At 55.5% G+C, this 20,892-nt stretch overlaps 1 protein-coding gene across 1 annotated transcript in view; it reads right to left on the bottom strand.

Moving 5' to 3' along the window:
• Nucleotides 1–3,891: 3,891 nt before the first annotated feature.
• Nucleotides 3,892–20,892, bottom strand: part of ZFYVE28 (zinc finger FYVE-type containing 28) — a 150,758-nt gene continuing 133,757 nt past the window's right edge. Inside the window, exons 9-13 of the mRNA XM_054554911.2 lie at nt 8,386–8,540; nt 7,493–7,609; nt 5,983–6,087; nt 5,617–5,720; nt 3,892–5,162 (exon numbers count right to left, since the gene is read on the bottom strand). Of these exons, the coding sequence (XP_054410886.2) occupies nt 5,031–5,162; nt 5,617–5,720; nt 5,983–6,087; nt 7,493–7,609; nt 8,386–8,540 (613 nt within the window). The 3' untranslated portion in view covers nt 3,892–5,030. The remainder of the gene's footprint in view (nt 5,163–5,616; nt 5,721–5,982; nt 6,088–7,492; nt 7,610–8,385; nt 8,541–20,892) is intronic.

Here is a 20,892-nt window from a genome sequence, read left to right on the forward strand (position 1 = left end):
AAGGTTGGTGAGGCCCCGCAGCTGCAGAGCCTCTTTCCCACACTTCCAGGCTGACCAGGGCCTGATCCCCCCCAACTTGGCCACTGACACCCTGCCCCGCCCACCTTGGGCCTCCTGTCACTGGGTGGACTGCCTGCAGCCCCCAGGTCCCCTGCCCCAGCATTCTGGGCAGGAGGCTGCCCTGCCTCCACTCCATCAGAATCCTCCTGCAGCGCAGTCCCCATCTCCACAGCCCTGAGGGCTGGCGGGTTCTAGGTCTGTGGGGTGGCCCGGGTCAGGGCTGGAGGACTGTGACCAGCTCAGCATGCGCCCAGTCCCCCGAGGCCTTGGCTCCCCTGCACCAAGAGGCTTGGTTGTGTGCCGGCACCAGGGGGAGTCCTATGGTGCCTCTCCTTGAAGCCACCCTGGATTCTAGTCCCTGAGCCTGTTTCCTGGGCTATAAAATCGGGGATGACAGTACTTGCCTCTTGGGTGGTTGGGGTGTGTCACGGAGGATGCATGCAAAGCCCTGCGCAGCAGCGGGCTGGGCACTAAGGGGTGCCCAGGAAATGCCAGGAATGTGAACATCAGCTCCAAATCAGCAAGAGCCTCCAACCCCTCGGCCCTGCCCACAGAGAGACAGGGCTTAGGCGAGACGGGGCCTGCCCAGTCTCAGCCGGTCAGTAGCAGAGTCTCGCTCAGAACCTGGGTGGAGCTTTGGCTGCCCGGCTGGCCAGCCATGGGCACCAGGCCAGGCCTCTTGGGGGCCTTCCAAAAAGTTTGACACTCAGGAAAACACTGTCTCCAGAATACAAAAAGAAGACGGCACAATCAAAATGCATGGAAATGTAATTAAATGTTTACATAACCTAACATAATGTCAGCGTTATTTTTAAATTTAAAATAAGATAATTCTATTTGTGAACAATTGGTGGTGTAGGTTTTTTTTCTCACTTTAAAAGGTTTTCCCAGCATGCAGAAGACCCCCAGACAACTATAAGTTAAATGAATTTCCTATGGCCCAAAATGTCCAAAAGCAAAAGAGTAAATTTTCCTTCCAAACACTTTTACAAGAGAAAAACAAGGTTATGAGAGAGGCTGTGGCTACAGATTCAAGGCACTTGCTGTGGTGTCTGGGGGTGGCCTCTAAAATTGGGAGGGCCGGGACCTCTGAAGCTGGACAGGCCCTGCCTGGCCCTGCTGCTGTTCCGGGACCCCCTTTCTTCCCTGAGGCCTGGGGTAGAAGAGCATGTCCTCCTCTCGTGAATGGTAGGGGTGCTGCTATCTGGGAAGGCTTCCTGGAGGAGGTGGGTCTGTGGGGCCTGGGAGCACCTCCAGGACTCTGGGGCATGAGAGTAGTGTGGGTGGGCACTTTGAGGCCTGCCTGCCTCCCCTGAGCTCCCCCTGCAGAGTCCAGAGGGCGGGAAGAGCAGGGGCTGGGCGCTGGTGGAGGCATCAGTGCACAGATGCCACAAAGCTGCCTCCCCAGGGTTCTGCCAGCTCCCCGCCTAGCCCTGGTGGTACAGGCGTCCAGCTCTGACCAGGACCACTGGGAGCATGGTCTGTCCTGCCCTTGGTCATTGCTATACCAGCCAGGGCCTCTCTGGATCTTCCTCCCAGGTGTAGGACCCTGAGGACTAGGGCCTGGCTAATGGGTCAGGCTGCGCTGGGATCTCTGTCCAGACTTAGGGTGCCTGGCCACGGTGGGGAGACCCCAACACAGGCAGGACCTCAGGTTGCACTGCTTCAAGGAGGCAGTGGAGTTGGGCGGGAGGCAGTGGAGTTGGGCGAGCCCTGGTGGCCATTAGGGGCAACACCAAGACTCTTGAAGATAAGCAAGGGCTGCGGTGGGGAGTGGGGCCAGGCCTGGGCTGTAGGATGTGAGGGGACCGTCCCTGCCTCAGACTGGCTCCCTGGCCCAGCAAGGATGCCCACCACTTCTGAGCCTCCCTGCATTCTTGCCCCAGGCTTCCCCAGAGCCACCTGCCCCTTTGCTCACGGCCTCCTTATCCCCATCAGCTCAGGAACCGGCACAGCCAGTGTGGGTAGGGAGCTTGCTGTCTGAGGAAGAGCCGCTGTACAGATGAGCCGCAGAGGACCCGCCACAGTGCAGGTGGGTGAGGGCCTCGGGAGATGCCTCAGCCTGTAGTGGGTAGGGCAGGACAGGGTGGGGCTTCTCCCTTCTCCCCCACCTCGTCCCACCTCCCCAAGATCCGGTATGGCGATGGTCTCTCTGCCCCAGGCTTCCTCCTGAGCCCCTTGGACACAGCGAGCTTGGGGGATCCTCCCAGTCCTGTGCATAGCCTGGGCAGTGCAGGGAGGTCTGGCCCAGGCAGTCCCAGCCTTTCTGCAGCTGCTGGGACCAGGAACCCGGGTGCTCGGGTGGGGATGCCCCTGCTTCTGCAGCAGCCTTCCCTGGAAATGGCCTCCAGACACCATCCAGGCACCATCAGCCATGGCCAGTGCTTCCTGGAGCACCTCCCATCACAGGAACTTCTGTGTCTGCCTCTTGGAGACCCTCCTAGATGCCCACAACCCAGTTCTGTCACAGACCTCCTCGAGCCTCAGTTTCCCCACCTACAACACGGGGATGCTGCTCCTTCGAGGGGCTGTGGGAAGAGGGGAGACAGCCCTGCTCAGGAAACAACAGCAATGATGGTGATGGTGGAGAAACAGGGTCACAGGGGCTGACCCTACAACCAGACCCCATGGCACTCTCCTGCCCCCAACCCAGAGACTGCGGTCCCCAGCCCCACCTGTGGATGGGCGACAGGCCATCCCTTCTAGAGCCTTCCAGAGCTGGTTCTGCCTTGGTCCAGCCCCTCTCACCCCCAGGTCCTGGCTCTGCCCTTTGGGTGGGAATAGCCCCGTGGGTGGTGACCACATGTCCTGCCTTTAGTATGGAAAGTCCTGCAGCCCAGAGAACCTCTCATTACTGGGGAAACAAGACAGTTGGTCACCTTTTCTGGGGGGATCCTGCGACCCCAGGCTTTCCCGCAGGGCAGCTCTTAGAGGGGCTGCCCTCTCCCCTCCCCTCTGCACAGCAGGCCAAGGCTGGTCTGGAGGGCTGCCGGGGACACAGGCCACATCCAGACCTCTGAGGGGAAGACCCTTCTTGGTCTCTGCTCCCTCTGCCACTGCTGACCTGGTGGACGAGGAGGACCCCCTTGCCTTAGCCCAGAAGGCGGCCACCATGGGTGCCTGTGAGGAGCCAGGGGATATGGCGCAGCTTCGTGCAGCACAGCTGTCCACTGGGGTGGGCGTGGGGGCAGGCAGGCCGTCTCAGAGTCCCCCGGATGTCCCTTCTCCTCTGCTCCCAAATAACTCAGCCCTGCTCAGACAGGGCCCCACATTCCAAAACACTTTCTCCCTTGCCAGAAAGAAAGTGCGCCCAGTATCTGCCTACACACCAGTGCCCACCTCCAAAGGGCAGGGTACCCGAGTCCCATGGGCACAGGCCCATGGTCGAGGCAACCTGGGCTGCGGCCGCCCTCCCAAGTTCTCTCCAGGACACTCCAGAAGGCAGCAGCTCCAGGCACGAGCAGCACGGCCCTACAACCAGGGCCACAGGTAGGGCAGGCCCCAAGTCGGGGTGGCTATGAGCACTAATCCTGCCCCCCACAGGCCAGGGGGCTGAGCTGAAGCTGCCTGTGAGAAGAGGAGCTGGGCAGGTAGATGGGCAGGTGGGGACGGGCATCGCAGGGGCAGAGTCCTGGAAGGTGGGAAGGAGCTTGCAGGAAGCAGGGGGTGGCCACTGCTCCTGAGGGCTGGTGGGAGCCAAGTCCCACCCTTCGATTGTCCCAAGAGTCCAGGAGCCTCCAGCTTCTTAGAGGAGAATGCATGTTAGCACCAACACCATCGCTTTCCAGACAGAGAAAAAAGATCCGCGTTCATGGAAGAAAGGAGAGCGTCTGCAATCCTTAAATAGATTTATGGAAATGGCTTCAAATTACAGCATTTAGAAAATAAATATAATCTCAATACATAATATTTCCTCCATTATGTACTCTCCCCCCTACAGAAGCCGTTTCTATGCATATGTACTCCACCAGTAAATAGTAATTAGATTTATCCTAGAAAAGAAGCAGTAGGTGTGTCATCTCCAAAAATAAAACTGCAATCGTCATTGCAATGTGAAGCCTGAGATTTAAGCCTGAGGAGGTGTCCGCTGGGGCCACTCAGCTGTGGAAGCTTGGGTCCCAGGCCACTCTGGGGTCTGAGGAATTGGGCCAGGGTTCCAGGGGGTGCAGAGGGAAGGGGAGGTGGTGGCCGAGCTGGTGGCCCCGGGTGTCCTGGCTGATTGGTAAACCCGACCCAAGGCCCCGAGCAGCCTCTACCTGCGGTGTCAGTGCCTGGTCGGACCCCCACGCCATCAGCAGGGGGACAGTGGTGGGCAGACACCAGGAGCACCCTGCCTGCCTAGAGGACCACTGGGTCAGCTTCCCGCATCTCCCCACTCCAAGAAGAAATGAGATGCATGTTGTTTAGCCAAGTCCTGAGGAAGGATGGTGACGGGTGAGGGGTGAGGGGTGAGGGCTGGGGAACGAGGTGGGCAGTTGATGGGGAGAATGGGCAGCCTGCATTTGGCGTTTGGGAAGCACATGGAGAGCCCTGCTGTGCCGCAGAGCCTGTGGAGTGGCCCTTGCTCCGGCTTCCAGATTCACCGCAACAGCAGAGGCAGCAGAGTGGCCCCACTCTTGTACACCTCCGTCACCCGCCCTGATTCCCGTAACCCCAGCAGATCTCCGAGGGACCAGTGGGAGGGCCCAGCCCTTCTCCGCCAGGCACCCTGCCCTGAGGCAGCCACCAGGCTCCTCCGGGGCCCCTGCTGGGCAAAGCTGACCTCTGTTTGGCCCCTGCAGCCGGCCCGGGGTCCCTGCGGGGAGGCCAGGGTGGGCAGGACAGAGGCTCTGGATGTTCCGGAGGTCTGGGTGGCCCTGCAGCAGCAGGGGCAGCGGCCTCATGAGACGCAGTGAGACCCGCCTGCAGTGTGGCCCCACCTTCCTGGGGGTTCCTGGCCCGGGTGGGTTGGGGCTGCCCCTGGCACCACGTCACAGGCCAGCCTTGTCGCTGTAGAATGGTGTGACGTGGAACATGTAGCAGTGGGTGCACACTCGGACCGGCTTCACCTGCCCGTAGCGGGGCAGCGGTGCTGAGTGCGAGGAGCAGCGCGAGCAGAAGATCTGGAACGGGGTTGGGGCAGTGAGGGTCTGCGGCAGGCCAGCCCCACCCACCCTGGCTCCTCGCCCTCCCACACACCTACCCACCCAGCTCAGGCCGCATTGGTGGGTGGGGACTGCCCAGCCCCGGGTGCCAGGGGTTGTGACCTTCAGGAGGCTGGACTCTGTGAGGGGTCCACGTCCTGCACCAAGGCTGCTGCAGGCTCCTGTTCACACTCGCTGTCCCCTCTCTGTGGCTGGCTCTGCAGCAGCCGGGACTGGACATGGGCACCATCCAGGTTCCCGTGGTCAAATGCCTGGAGTCAGAGCAGGGCCCGGGACCTCCAGGGGCCTCTGCACAAGACCCCACAGGCCTCGCTGGCCTCCCTGGGCATCGGTTCTGACTTCCAGACCTCAGGCTCTGTCTGTGGACGCCCTTGGATGCTGAGGGACCCTCCGTGCACGGGGTCTCACCCACCTTCCCACAGCTGCGGCAGTGGTGCTTCCGGCGGATGACAGTGAAGGGTGCTTTGCATGCTGTGCAGAAGCTGCAGGCCTCGTCTGGTACCCACTCCGGGGGATCTGTCACAACAACAGCAGCATCACATCAGCAACGGCAGGGGCAGGTGGGCTGGGCCGGGACCCTCAACCTGCCCTAGGCCCTCCTTTCCAGACTGTCAAGCCACCACCTGGCCTCCAGCCAGCCTCCCAGGGACGGTCTCCCGGCTCCCACATGCCCGGACAGGGTGGCCTGCAGCCCCTCCCCCAGGAGGAAGTCTCCCGTGGCTCCCACAGCCCCGACTGGTGCCTAGTGCAGTGTCCTGACCCAGAGCCTCTCATGCACCTTCGAAGTCCCCGTCGCGGGTCTTGGCTGCCAGTTCAGAGGATGACAGGGTCTCCTGGCACAGTGCACAGTCCTCCAAGGCCGCACTTCGCAGAGTCTGGGTGACTGGTGGAGAAGGGGGGCCGTTGGGGTGTGGTGAGGGAGGCGGGCAATCGATGCAGGGCCACCTGCACTTGCTGGGCACAGCTGGGGGCTTCCAGCAGTGGGTCAGCTCCCCAAGCCCACTGGCAGTCTCATGGCAGGTGGCACCACAGCAGGTTGGGCACTGATCCTGGCTGGGGGTCTTCCCGAGCAGAGGCCTCTCCTTTGTACAACATGGGGGCCCAGAAGCCTGTGGCTGCTCCCCCCGACAGGGGCATCCAGCCCTGGGGCCCCTGCATGGCACGTGTGTGGCCAAGACTGCAGCTCACAACCTCTGTGTGCAGAACAGGGCCGTGTCACCTGCCGTCTCTGAATCATGATTTCCAGAAGGCAGTCCTGCCAACCTCCCTGGTAGAATGCGGCCTGGAGGTGTGGATTCTGCAGGGCAGAGCTGGGTCGGCACATGGGCTCCTCCCTGCTGGCAAGGGTATGCCCTGCTGGGACAGGGCTCCAGGACCAGGCGGGCTGCCCCATGTGCCCGGACACCCCATGAGCAGAAGCCTCTGTGGTGAGGGGCGGCTCTGCTGGAACAAGTGCCTCAGCTCAGCACCAGAGCACCAGGGGTGGTGAGCAGGGGCTTAGCCCCCTTTCCCGCCCTGGATCCTACAGGGACCAAGGGCCAGACTCCCTGTGCCTAACCAGTCCCTGCCCTGATGCCTTCTCCCTCCCAGATAATGTGTGCGCACGTATGAGTGGGAGCGTATGTGCACGTGTGCATGTGTGTGGGTGTGGGTGTGGGTATGCATGAGTACATGTATGCACATGTGTGTGCACCTGTCTGTGTGTGACTATGGCTGTGAGAGCATGCCTGTGTGCTTGTGCTGTGTCAAGCGCGTGTGGCACCTCAGCAGCTCACGGGCAGCAGTGGACTCCTTTCCAACCCCATAGAGAGATGGGTTCGGGGTGGGCTGCCTCGAGCTGCTCTGAGAGGCAGCACTCAGTAGAAGTGACGCGGCACCACCGCCGAGTCTCATCCTTAAGAGGGAGGTTTTGGGCTCTCCCAGCCTCCATCAGACCCAGAAGTGCAGTCACCTTGCTGCTGCGCATGCAGGGCACAGAAGCCGGGGCTGTGGGCACAAGCCAGGGGCCCTGGCCCATCTGCTCATTTGCAGGGGTGGAGTGACTTCCTGGGCGGGCAGCCCATGTGGGCACTTCCTGGGCCTGCTGCTGTGCCCCTTGGCTCCCCAGCAGGAAGGGCAGCCTGGCACATTTGAAGTGCGGAGGTCAGGGGATCCTGGGGTCGATGATTGCTTGGTTGGGACCCTATCTCCCCAGGGCCAGAAGGTGTGGATTTCTGAGCACCCCTCCCTGTGGGCAGGGACACGGCCACCAGTGCAGGCTTCAGAGCCCGTCCTGAGTGGGCACTCACCCTTCCTTAACTTTTCCTTGTCGTCTGTTTCAGGCTTGGTGGCCATGACCTCAAACAGTGTTTTAAGAATACTTCTCAGGTCACTGGCATAGTTCGTCTGCAGCTGGTCAGCCACACCTGAGGAAGGAAGACTGCAGTTAACAGCGACAGAAGGACGGATGGAAGGAACGGCGGAGGTCGGTGCTGCAGGCTGGGCGGACCCAGTCAGAGCTCACAGCCCTGGCCAGTGTGTTCTCAGATCGGTCAGGGAGGGAGGAGGCCCACCCCCTTGGGGGAGGATTCCCTTGACAAGAATAAAAACTCGAGAGTCGAGAGAGAGCAGGGGAAGGGAGACGACCAGACAGACAGCCCCGCCACAGTCGGTCTGCCACTGACATTCACGCCTTTTATGCACAGGTCACAGCCATCACCACTAAGCTGGCCAGGCTACGCACTGAGGGACACTTACAGAGCCCCTGCACTGTGCCCACCCCCAGGCCAGTGCTTGTGACTGTCACAGCCACTCAGGCATCCAGATGTGTCTACCTGCAAAGCATGTCCACCCCTCGTAGGCACAGCCCCCCAGCAGCCTACGTGGCTGGGAGCCCAGGGTGGACCCTGCCCAGAGGTGGTGCCTAGCGCCTGGCTCTTCTGCCCCCACACCCCACTGCCCCCACCGCCACTCCCTAGAGGAAAACACCTCCCACCCTCACCCGCAGCTCCCCTCCTCCTCCTGCCTGTGTGGGGTCAGTCCAGCCTTCTCCATGAACAGGGGTGCTGGCTCCTTAGGGGCAGAGTGGGCTGCTGTTTACAGGAAAGTGAGGGGGAGGTTGTACACGCCCCGCCTGACCTCCCCTAAAGCGCAGCCTGTGTGTCCTCAAGCCATGCACCAGTCCCAGGCCCTGACGGGACACCTGAAATGCAGACGAACAGGCGGTGGATGAGGTCGTGGCTGCCGTGGAACCTGGACCGGATCTTCTCTCTTGTGGCCTGTGGGGCGGCGTGCGTGGCTGCTGGGGCCGCCTCTGACTCCGTCTTGTCTGAGGAGCAGGACTCAGCCGTGGAGCTGCTGCATGGAGAAGGAGATACCAGCGTGTGGGGCGGGGCATGGTAAGGGGCTGTGGAGCCCGAAGGTCACAGGTCAAGACAAAAGTCTGTGTCCTCGCAGACGCCCACCCCACAGGCGTGTATCTGTTGCCCAGATACACAACTTTCCTGTAACTTCACCTAAAACGTCCTCAGTGTAACACGCTCACCACATATGCCAGGTGGTGCAATAGGGCTCTGAGCCAGCCCCGGGCCTGTTCTGGGCCTTTGATTTCTGCTGGACCTCCTGGAATTGACAGCTGGTGGCGACTCACCCACTGAGGCTACACTCCTGGCTTAATATCGACCGACTTCCCTTGTGGAAGCGTCAACTCACCTTTCACGCCTTTTCTAATGGCCTGAGTGTCAGGCAGCCCCCACAAATATCTCTCCCCACCCTAGCCCCTGAAACCTGTGAACGTGACCTCATTTGGAAAAGGGGTCTCAGCAGGAGTAATTAAGTGAAGCATCTGGAGATGAAGAGATTGTCCTGAATGATCCGGACGGGCCATAAGTCCAAAGACAAGAGTCCTTATGAGAGACAGAAGAGGACACAGGAGGGCAGGAGAGCCCATGTGACCACGGAGGCTGAGACCGGAGACGCGGCCCCCACCCAAGGAACACCTGGAGCCCCCAGAAGCTGGGAGAGGCGGGAGGAGGCTGCCCTGGAGCCTGCAGACGGAGCGAGGCTCTGCCAGAGTTTGCACTTCGGGCCTCCGACTGCGAGACAGTTTCTAGGGCTTAGGCCAGTTTGTGGTGACAGCAGCCTCAAGAAACAAATACAGGATCCCCCGCCCCCACCTACACTTCCCTGCCTGGAGTCAGAGCAGGGTCCGGGACCTCCAGGGGCCTCTGCACAAGACCCCACAGGCCTCGCTGGCCTCCCTGCGCATCGGTTCTGACTTCCAGACCTCAGGCTCTGTCCGTGGATGCCCTTGGATGCCGAGGGACCCTCCGTGCATGGGGTCTCCATCTTCCCAGCAGCTGCGTCCTCAGCTTTCACCAGATTTGCTGTTCAGGGGTTCCATGGTGACCCTACAAATCGTTCACAGCTGGGCCTGTACTAACTCCAGGGGTTCACCTCACCCAACTCTAGGGGTGCACCCACTGGTCCTCTCATTTTAAACTAATTTATCTCCTATCTTTTTGTCCCATTTTCCAGGAAATTTCCCCCAACTCTTTCTTCTAATTTTACCCTTGACTTTTAAATTTCTGCTATCAAGTTTTAAATTTACTGCTATTACTATCGTTTCATGGATGCAAAATCTTTTCTCTACCTAGAAATATTCGTGATAATTTCTTTCGGTTGCCATTGGCATCCTGCATGGCCTCTTTTGGAGGGCTTGGCTCATTTATTTGGCCGTGTCTCATGCCGAGCCTTGCCCCAAATGTTCGGGGATCCTCCGTGACCTGTGCAAAAATAAGAAGAGTGTGGGTGGAACAACAGGAGCCTTCGCCTTGCTGGCGGGAGCGTCAGCTGGTGCAACCACTTCGGAAAAAATGTTCGCACCATTTCAGTAAAACCAAGGCTGTCTACACTCCGGTGCCCGGTGGCCTCTGTTGCCGGCACACACTGGAAACGCACATCTGCGTCTGTCTGCAGAGATGCAGGGTCTTAGACGCAGTGCTGGGGGTTCCAGTGAAACGCTGGGCAGGATCCCAAGTCCGCCAGCAATGGAATGGAAGACCCACCGTGATCTAATTACTCACCGGCAGAGGCCACGGAAGCGGAGGCAAGCCAGACACAGCCCCGCCAACGCGCACGAATCCCACACGGCGTGAGTCTTTTCACATACCGTGGGAAACACGCACAACTGCCTGGTATCTAATTTAGGGACACAGCCTCGTGACGTAAACCCTGCAGAAGCACAGAGGCATGACGCACGTGAGAATTCAGGGCAGCGGGCTGCGGCAGAGCGGGGGAGGAGGCTGGAAGCGTCCCGGAGCTGCACGGGGCCCTCTCCCTCATGGCGATGTGCTAACAAGCTGAATATTTACCGGAACGTGGGAGCACGGTAGGAGGCTTAGGAGGCCTGGGCCCATGGGACGGGATCCTCTGCTGGGACCCCAACAATGCTCCGTGGCTCTCCCCTCCCAGGTGGTCCAGGTTCCACAGATGAAGCCCCTACCTTCAGCTTGGGGGTGTGGGCCTTGCTGCCCTCTGCCCTGGGAGCTGAATAAGGGAGGGGCCTTCACTGTCCAGGATGTCAGCTTCCACTCAGTACCCCCAGCCTCATCAGAGCCTTACCCAAAGGAACTGAAATTTGGGACTCGGACAGATACTTGCACGCCCACGTTCATAGCGGCCAAGAGACGGCAGCAACTCAGGTGTCTGTTGGCAGAGGCGTGGATAAACCAAATGTGGTCCATCCATACAACAGAATATTATTCAGCCTTAAAAAGGAAGGAAATTCGGATCTAGGCTACAGCACGGACGAATGTTGGCAAGATCATGCTGAGTGAAATAACTCAGCTACCAAAGGATGCGTCCTGCTTGAGTCCCCGACACCAGGTCCTGAGAGCCGTCACGTTAATACAGACGGAAGGTAGAACGGTGGGCGCCAGGATGGGCAGAGGTCGGGGAGTCGAGGGGAGTGAGTGAGGGGGAAACAGTTTCAGTTTGGGAAGATGAGGACGTTCCAGAGATGATGTTGGTGATGGTTGCACAGCACTGAGTGTGTTCAATGCCACCAAATTGTACACTTAAGAAGGGCTAAATAGTAAACTTTATGCTACATATATTTTACAAAAATTAAAAATATGAAAAAAAAAAGAATTGGGGCAGGGAGAGAGCAGAGGCAAGGGAACGGAGGCGGCAAGTACATGGCAGAAGGCCGGATTGGCGTGGCGCCCGACGCAGAAGGCTTGGGGGTGTTATTGCCCAAAACCACTGAGCTGTGTGCTTTAGAAAGGTGAATTTTGTGGTATGTATGTTACATATCAATAAAGGCTTTTTTTTAAAGATCACGCCAGGCGCGGTGGCTCACGCCTGTAATCCTAGCACTTTGGGAGGCCGAGGCAGGCGGATTGCCTGAGTTCAGGAGTTTGAGACCAGCCTGGGCAACACGGTGAAACCCAGTCTCTAATAAAATACAAAAAAATTAGCTGGCATGTGCCTGTAGTCCCAGCTACTCGGGAGGCTGAGGCAGGAGAATTGCTTGAACCCAGGAGGCGGAGGTTGCAGTGAGCCGAGATCGTGCCACTGCACTCCAGCCTGGGTGACAGAGCAAGACACCATCTCAAAAAATAAATAAATAAATAAATAAATAAAATAAAGATTACTTGTGTTTAGATATGGTAGCAATAAACTGAAAGTGAAATTAAGAAAACAATCCTTAGTCCTTTACAATAGCATAAAAAAGATTAAAATACTTAGAATAAATTTAACAAAAGAAGTACAAGAATCATACACTGAAAACAACAAAACATTGTTGAAAAATATTAGAAGACCTACGTAAATGGGAAGACATCTCGTGTTCACAGATCGGAAGACAATATTGTTGAGATGGCATGACTCTCCAGATCGATTTACAGATTCAATGCAATCCATCCGAAAGTGTCAGCTGCCTTTTTTTCTTGCAGAAATTGACAATCTGACCCTAAAATTAATATGGAGTGACTCGAGGGACCCAGAATAGCCAAAAGAAAAAAAACAAGTTGGAGGACTCACACTTGTGATTTGCGATGTGGCATGCAAGAGCAGGAATCAAGACTGTGCGGCACCAGCATAGGACCAACATACAGACCAATGAGACTGAGAGTCTGCAAAGAAACCCATACACTTATGGGCAGTGGATACTCAGCAAGGGTGCCAAGACCACCCAATGAGGAAAGAATAGTCTTTTCAACAAATGCTGCCGGAAAACCGGAGACACACATGCAAAAGGATGAAGCTGAACTCTGACCTTATACTACATACAAAAATTCACTCGAAATGAATCAATTATCTCAATGTCAGAGCTGCAACTCTAAGATTCTCTCTCTTTTTTTTTTTTTTTTTTTTTGAGATGGTGTCTCACTCTGTCACCCACGCTGGAGTGCAGTGGTGCGATCATGGCTTACTGCAGCTTCGACTTCCCTGGGCTCAAGTGAGCCTCCTATCTCAGCCTCCTGAGTAGCTGGGACCACAGGCGTGCACCACAATGCCCGGCTTATTTTTGCATTTTTAGCGGAGATGGGGTTTCACCATGTTGCCCAGGCTGGTCTTGAACTCCTGGGCTCGAGCGATCCACCCACCTCAGCCTCCCAAAGTGCTGGGATTACAGGCGTGAGCCACAGCGCCCAGGCTTAAAATTCTTAAAAGAAAACATTGGAGTAAATCTTTGTGATGTTTGGCTAGGTCACAGTTTCCTAGACATGACACCTGACGCATGGGCAACAAAAGAGAAAACAGATAACTGGACTTTATCAAATTGAAGACTTTCTGCTTCATAGGACACCACCAAGAAAGTGAAGAGAAAACCCACAGAATAATTTTTGCAAATCATGTGTCTGATAAGGACATAGTATCTGCAATATACAAAGAACTTTTACAATCCAACAACAAAAAGACAAAAAAAAAAAAAAACAAAACTACTGAACAAATGGAAAACAGATTTGAATAGACATTTTTCCAAAGAAGATATACAAATGGCTAATAAACACATGAACAGATGCCCAACATCACTGTCAGTCAGGAAATGCCAAAAAAATTACAATTAAATACCATTTTATCTATTAGGATGATTAGAATGCTCCCTCCCCCCCAAAAAAACCCAGAAAATATGAAGTTGTGGTGAGGAAGGTGAGGATGTGAAGGAACTGGAATCCTCATCTCTTCCTTATGGAAAAATAAAATGGCACAGACACTTTGGAAAACAGTTGAACGGACAGACAAAATGTCTATCTATATAATGGAATAAGTTTTCAGCCATAGAAAGGAACGCAGCACTTATACATGCTACCGTGTGGATGAACATTGAACACAACACGTCATCATCCCAGCCCTGTGGGAGGCCGAGGCAGGCGGTTCACTTGACATCAGGAGTTTGAGACCAGCCTGGCCAACTTGGTGAAACCCCGTCTCTACTGAAAATACAAAAATTAGCTGGGTGTGGTAGTGCATGCCTGTAATCCCAGCTACCCGGGAGGCTGAGCAGGAGAATTGCTTGAACCCAGGAGGCGGAGGTTGCAGTGAGCCAAGATCGTGCCATTGCACTCCAGCCTGAAGACAGAGTGAGACTCCATCTAAAAAAACAAAAACAAAAACACACCCATTGTGCTGAGTGAAAGAAGCCAGTCACAAAAGATCACAAATTGGCTGGGCGTGGTGGCTCACGCCTGTAATCCCAGCACCTTGGGAGGCCAAGGCGGGCAGATCACTAGGTCAGGAGATCGAGACCATCCTGGCTAACACGATGAAACCCTGTCTTTACTAAAAATACAAAAAAAATTAGCCAGGCGTGGTGGCGGGCGCCTGTAGTCCCAGCTACTCAGGAGGCTGAGGCAGAAGAATGGTGTGAACCTGGGAGGCAGAGCTTGCAGTGAGCCCAGATCCCGCCACTGCACTCAAGCCTGACAACAGAGTGAGACTCCTTCAAAAAAAAAAAAATCACATACTGTATGATTGATTCCATTCACATGAAATGTCTAGAACAGGCAAAACCCATAGGGGCAGAAAGCAGATCTGTGGTCACAACAGCTGAAGGGGGAGGGGAATGTGGTGACTGCTGATGGGGAGGGGTTTTCTTTATGGGGTGATGAAAATGTTTTGAATTAGACAGTGATATTGGCTATACAGCCTCATGGATGTACCAAAAATTACTGAGCTGTACATCTAACAAACAACAGAAGAGAATGTTTTTCTTGTAATCGCCCAGCAAACTCATATGCAAGAAATAGCTTATAAGCTAAATGTCTATCAACAGTGGGTTGACTCAATACATTAGGTCATATCCCTATGGTGAAACAATCTGCAGAAGGATAGTCCACTGGAAATGTTAAAATATGAAATGAAAAATGTAGCATTTAAAAAATTAGAGGCCAGGTGTAGTGGCTCATGCCTGTGATCCCAACACTTATTGGGAGGCTGAGGCGGGAGGATCACTTGAGGCCAGGAGTTCAAGACCAGTCTGGGCAACATGACAAGACCTCTGTCTACAAAAAATACAAAAATTAGCCAGTCATGATGGTGTGCACCTATAGTCCCAGCTACTCTGGAAGCTGAGGTGGGAGGATCGCTTGAGCCCAGGAGTTCAAGGGTACAGTGAGCTGTGATCACACCACTGCACTCCGCTCCAGCCTGGGCAACGAGCAAGACCCTATCTCTTAAAATAAATAAATAAAATAATAAAAATAAAAATTAGAGATGTCATATGTACATAAATGACACACTGGGGAAGATACTCAAGGTAAGGCATTAATCTTACACTTACTTGAGTAGTAAGATTACAGGTAAATTATCATTTTCTAAAGTCTCATCTCGGATCAAGTATTGCTTTTGTGATCAGAAGAGATGCCATTTCAAGAAGAAAGGAAAGCGCCTGCTGGCAGCAGATGGCACCCTCGGGCCCTGCCTGTGGCGAGGAACTTGTTTCCCTGTGAAAGGAGGAGCCCGTGGGAAGTATTCAGCCCCGCAGCTCCAGCCCCTTGGACCAACACCCTGAAGCTGGGAAGGCTGTCTGGACAAGTGTCCTGCTGCTGAAGCACCCCTGGAGATGAGAAATCAGGGGAAGGGCCCTGACATTCAATAGAGAGTAGAATGTGGCATAAGAACAATGGCTTCTACCAGCAGGTTGAGACCGAGGCCAGGCCAAGGCTGGCCGATTGCCCACGGGTGGGTCAGATCGCTGACAGCCATCTCAACCCCAGACACCCTTCACTTGCCACAAGAAAGGCCCTCTCCTGCCTCCCTGCCCTGGTCGGCTGGAAGCTCTGGTGGCGTAGGAGGGGGAATGGGTCGACAGAGAGAGCCAAGGGGCTCCATACAGAGATGTCACAGGCAGAAAAACCAATGAGGTACTGCCCAAGGGAACCGGCTGGGCTTGGAAGGGCCAAAGGGAACAAGAGAGCAGAGTGGGGAGGTAGAACCCAGGATTTCACCGAGAGCATGAGCCTGGGTCCTTCTGGGTCAGCCATTCCTGGGGCCATGTGGACGGGTGTCTTCCTTTGCTTCCTGCTGCTATAACAGAGTACCACAGTCTAGGTAATTTATAATGAACAGACATGCTTTTGGCTCACAGTCTGGAGGCTGGGAAGCCCAAGGTGGAGGGGCCCCATCTGACGAGGGCGTTCTTGCTGTGTCACATGGAGGAAGGCATCGCATGAGCAAGAGAGAGGGGAAGGGGGCCATGCTCACCCTTTATAAGGACCCCGCTGCAGCAATAACAAACCCACTCTTGCAATAACATCAATCCGCTCAGGAGGGCAAAGCTTCATGACCTCATCACCTCTTAAAGGTCCCACCTCTCAACGCTGTTGCAGTGGGGATTAAGTTACCAACACATGAACTTTGGGGCACACATTCAAATCACAGCAGGGGGCACTGTTTGGATGCCAGTGGCCCAGGAACACTGCCTTTGGAAGGGTGTTGATCCCCTGTGGCCAGTTGCTGAACAGACAGGGTAGGGCCATGAGGAGGACCTCAGGGGTAGATCAGACGCTATGTGTCCCCCAAAAGCCAAGTCTAGTGGGGGAGCCACACACATTAACAAGACAGAGCCGAGAAGTGAGCTGGTGCCCAGCGGGTCCATCCCTGTGGTGAGGAAGGGAACAGTACGGGTGAGATGCAGCCACAGCTCAAGTCACAGAAAGACAGCGAGCCATGAGAAGCAGAGGCTAGAAGAGTGAAGGGCACCTACCCTGCCAACAGCTTCCTGTGTCTCACCACAGAGTCTGAACCCTTGTCACTGACGTTCTCAAGTCAGTGGATCAACGTCACTTCAGCATGTTCACCCGGATGTCTAAAAGTCCAGCCACCTTCTGCAGCTGCTAGACACTCCCGCACCGGCTGCCTGAATGTTGCTTCCTGCCACTCTCTTACAGAAGGCAGCACAAACTCCTTGCAACAGCCCCACTTCGGTTTGAACTACTATGAAATGTCATTCTCTGCTAAAGAAAGGCAGTACAATTCTAAACAGTCACATCGATACCAAAGGCTGACCAGCCTGTGTCTTCAGCTGTGTCACAGTTAGGCCACAGGACAGTGGCCAGGTTTCCAAAGTGCTCCTCCTGAACAGCACACAGGGAGGATAAATGGCTGATGTCATCATTGGGGTGGGAAAAGTGGTGAGGGGAGCCTCTGAGATGTTGGGAATGTGGAACACGTCTGAATTCAGCAATTGGATAGAGCAGAAGAGGGAAGTTTACTGAACTTATAATTTTAATTCCAATTACTATGGAAAAGAAAGACCATAGCAAAGCCCAAATGAATCTGATGCAGCAGAGAAATTTAGCAAGTGAGTACGCAAACAGAAAGACAGGACTTTGCCACCTTGAACCTCTAGGAGTCTGTGAAAGAAGGGATTGCCAATTTTGGAAAAACTAACAGCATCACAGGATGTTTCTCATTATGACATCAGATACATTAATTTTTGAACTCTTGAAACTATTTGCAAAGGCTAATGAAGAGAAAAACAGCCTGTAGTCCCAGCTACAGGGAGGCTGAGGCAGGAGGATCCCTTGAGCCCAGGAATTCAAGGCTAGCCTGGGTAACATAGCAAGACTCTATCTCTAAAGAAAAATAAATAAAAAAGAGAAAAACAAAGAACAACAAGAGTGACTGGTAGGCCCCCAGAGGCAAGGTTTAATTGTGCTTGGATGTGGGAAAATCAGCAGCTCCGGCATTTGCACAACCACATACCAATTCTAATGAGCCGCCTTGGGCCCTGACGCAAATGGTGGGCTGGCTGCTTCTTGTAGAAGTCATCCATCCATCCATCCATCCACCCACCCACCCACCCACCCACTCATCCATTTACCCATCCATATATTTACCTATCCATCCATCCACCCACCCATTCATCTACCCATCCACCAATCCATGCATCCATCCATCCATCCACCTATCCATCCACCCAACTAATCATCCATCCATCTATCCACCCATGTACCCACCTGTCCACCCACCAATCCATCTACCCATCCAATCTTCCACTCATCCACCCACCCATCTACCCACCCACCCATCCATTTATCCATCCATCCATCCATCCATCCATCCATCCATCCATCCATCCAATCATCCATCCACCCATCCACTCATCCATCCACCCATCCACCCACCCATCCATCCACCCATCCACTCATTCATTTGCCATCCATCCATCCACCCACCCATCCATCCAATCATCAGTCCATCCATCCATCCATCCATCCATCCATCCAACCATCCATCCACCCATCCATCTAATCACCATCCATCCATCCATCCATCCACCTGCCCTACAAACATGGACTAAGCATCAACTATGATCCAGGAATTGCACAGTTCAGCCCTTAGGAGCTCATGATTTGATGGCAGAGATCAATAGGTGAACAGTTACTTATCACACACGGAAAGTATAACGGAGGAACCATCAAGGGTGTTGTTGTGGGAGGTCAGAGGGGAGACTCCTCACTCAGGCTGGAGAGAGGTCTGGAGTGCCAGGGAGGGTTCCTGGAAGGCGCAGCATGAGGACAGCTTGAATGAAGGCCAAGAGGTGAGAAGCAGCCGACAGACTGTAGGGAACCCCCTGGTGATGCTGGGAGAGGCCAGGCAGAGGTTGAGGCTAAGCGGAGGCCCACTGGGAGGGCTGGGCGGTTCGGACCTTGACCTGTTGGTCAGTGCCCCCAGAGGATGCTCCACAGAACGCAATTCCTGTAGGCTACACTTGAGGGAAAAAGAGTTTGAGGAACAGAGCACAGGTGCTCTCTTTCTTGGAGCCCCCGCATCCACAGTCATTGACATCAATCAACAGCTCAGGCTCACTGTGGAGGATGTGGCCACACAAGACCTGATTCACACGTGTATGCAGTGGAGGGAGTCAGCCAGCCTGGAAACGAGTGTTCAGAAATGAGACCATTTCCCACCGTGATAAAGGCCGTGTCGCCCAGGCTGGAGCACAGTGGCGTGACCATGGCTCACTGCAACCTCAAGCTCCAGGCCCCACATGATCCTCCAACCTCAGGCTCCCAAAATACTGAGATTACAGGTACAGGCCACCGTGCCTGGCCTGGGGCTTTGAAGACCATGATGGGGAGGAGGAGAGCGTGACGGGGCACAGTGGTGGACAGCCCAGCTTTCAGAGGAAGCATTTTGGTGGAGATTTCACCAATGAGATGGAGAGGACCTCAGTAGCAGGAGCCCGAGATGGGGTAAGCACAGCCTCCCAGGAGTCAGAGGTGAAGGCCTTGCTGCCCGGTCACACTGGCCACCAGGCCAGGACAATCCCACAGTCCTGGACGCCTCTGGTTCCCCAGAGGAGCTGGAGCCTGCTGGGACATCTTGTCTCCTCTTATGGTGCCCCACAAAGACCTCCAGGGGGCTAAGTCTGCAATGCACAAGGCCTGGCTTTGACTTCCTTTGTCAGTTCTGGGATCAGGGAGGGCTGAGACACCCTTCCAGGAATCGGCTCTGGAATTGTCTGCCAAAGTCGTAGCAGCTCAGCTCAGGCCACAGCGGAAACCAGCAGCAGGTAGACCCCTCTTCTTGGCAGGTGCCCTCAGAGTCTAGTACAGCAAGGATTTACCAGGGAGGCGCGAGTGTGCTGTTTGGGGTTGAATTGGGGCCCCCCACCAAGCTCATATGTTGAAGTCCTAACCCCCAATACCTTAAAATGTTACCTTATTTGGAAATAGGGTCATTGCAGATGTAACTAAAGTTAAGTTCATACAGGAGTAGGGTGGGCCCTAAGCCAACTTGACTGGTGTCCTTACCCATGGGGAAAAATTGGGTGCAGGCCCACACATGGGCAGAACCCCATGTGGACTGAAGGCGGGGGCTGGAGTGATGCTTCTGTAAGCCAAGAAACACCCAAGATGGCCAGCAAGCCCCCCAAGGCTGGAAGGCAGCCCAGGACAGAGTCTCCCTTATGGACCCAGGAGGAACCAGCCCTGCTGACACCTTGAGCTCGACTTCTGGCCTCCAGAACTGCAAGACAAGAAACGCCCTCGTGATGTAACCCACCTTGCTTGCGGTGCTTCATCACAGCAGCCGGGGGAACTAACACGTGGCGCTGACCCCGCCTTGGTGCCGACCCCACCGTGGCTGCCGGGCCTTTGCACCGGTGTCAGCCCTAGTAACTTCCAGCAGCAAGTAAGCTGATTTCTTCTGAACAGGCTGGAATCTTCCTGCTTCCTTTCCTCTCCAGCCCCTTGCAAAGTCATTCTTTCTCGTGGTTTTCCTGTGTGACTCGCGTTCCCAAGGAAGTCGGTCTTCTCACCACAGCTCCCGATTGCAGTTCCACAGCCCCTGGGTTGAGCACAGACTGAGACTGAGGAGACGAACGCTGTTCCGTGACCAGGGCATCCTCAGAAGGGCCGCTGCCACCGCGGGCCAGAACGAAGGACAGAACCGAGGGACAGGAAGGAGGGCTGGGCCGGGCCAGGAGGGCAGGCGCCCATCCTGGAAACAGCTCAGCGGGGAGGGAGGGAAATCGAAGCCAGGATCTCAGGGCTGCCCCACCCTGGTCAGCTGGCCGGGGTCTGCCCAGGCTGCTGTCCCTGTGGTCCCCACAGGCAGGCACTAGCTTGGTCTGCAGGCCTCTCTCCTGGACGTGTCATCCGGTCTTGGCGCATTCTCTTGGAGCACCCTCCAATGTCCACACTCCTCCGGTCTCAGGGTGTGGGCACAGGTCCAGGGGTCCTTCCAGACACTCTGGGCCCGGTCACTGCTCCCCCACCCATCTCCAAACCTGCTCCACGCAGCCACTCTAGGGGGTGCAGGGACAGTGGCCTGAGATTTGCTGCTGCAGGACTTTGGTCCCCGTGGGGAGCATGGGGTCAGCGGCAAGAGCAGTGGCGAGAGGACAGCCCTCTGTATGGGCACTGGCTCACTCGCTCTCCCAGCGTGGGCTGCACGGTCTCCACCCCTCAGCTTCTCCCTCCCGGCCTCCAGGCCAGCCCTGCTTCCTGCTAATGAGACCTAAGGGACCTCAGCGGGAGGATGCCAAAAAGGCAGCAGGTCAGAGGTCAGCCCTGAGGCCTGCCCTTTGTGGGGGTGAGGGTGGGGAGATGGGAGGGGGCATCAGGCGTGGACGGGGACGCTGCCTCCGAGGATGTCAAGTGCTAAGCTCCACACCCGCCACGACTGCATCTCACAGTCTCTTCTCAATCAACAAGAGGCGATGAAATAAACGTCAGCCGCTCCAGACAAGAGC

This window comes from Pongo abelii, chromosome 3, assembly GCF_028885655.2.
Source record: "Pongo abelii isolate AG06213 chromosome 3, NHGRI_mPonAbe1-v2.0_pri, whole genome shotgun sequence".
NCBI classification, from domain to species: Eukaryota; Metazoa; Chordata; class Mammalia; order Primates; family Hominidae; genus Pongo; species Pongo abelii.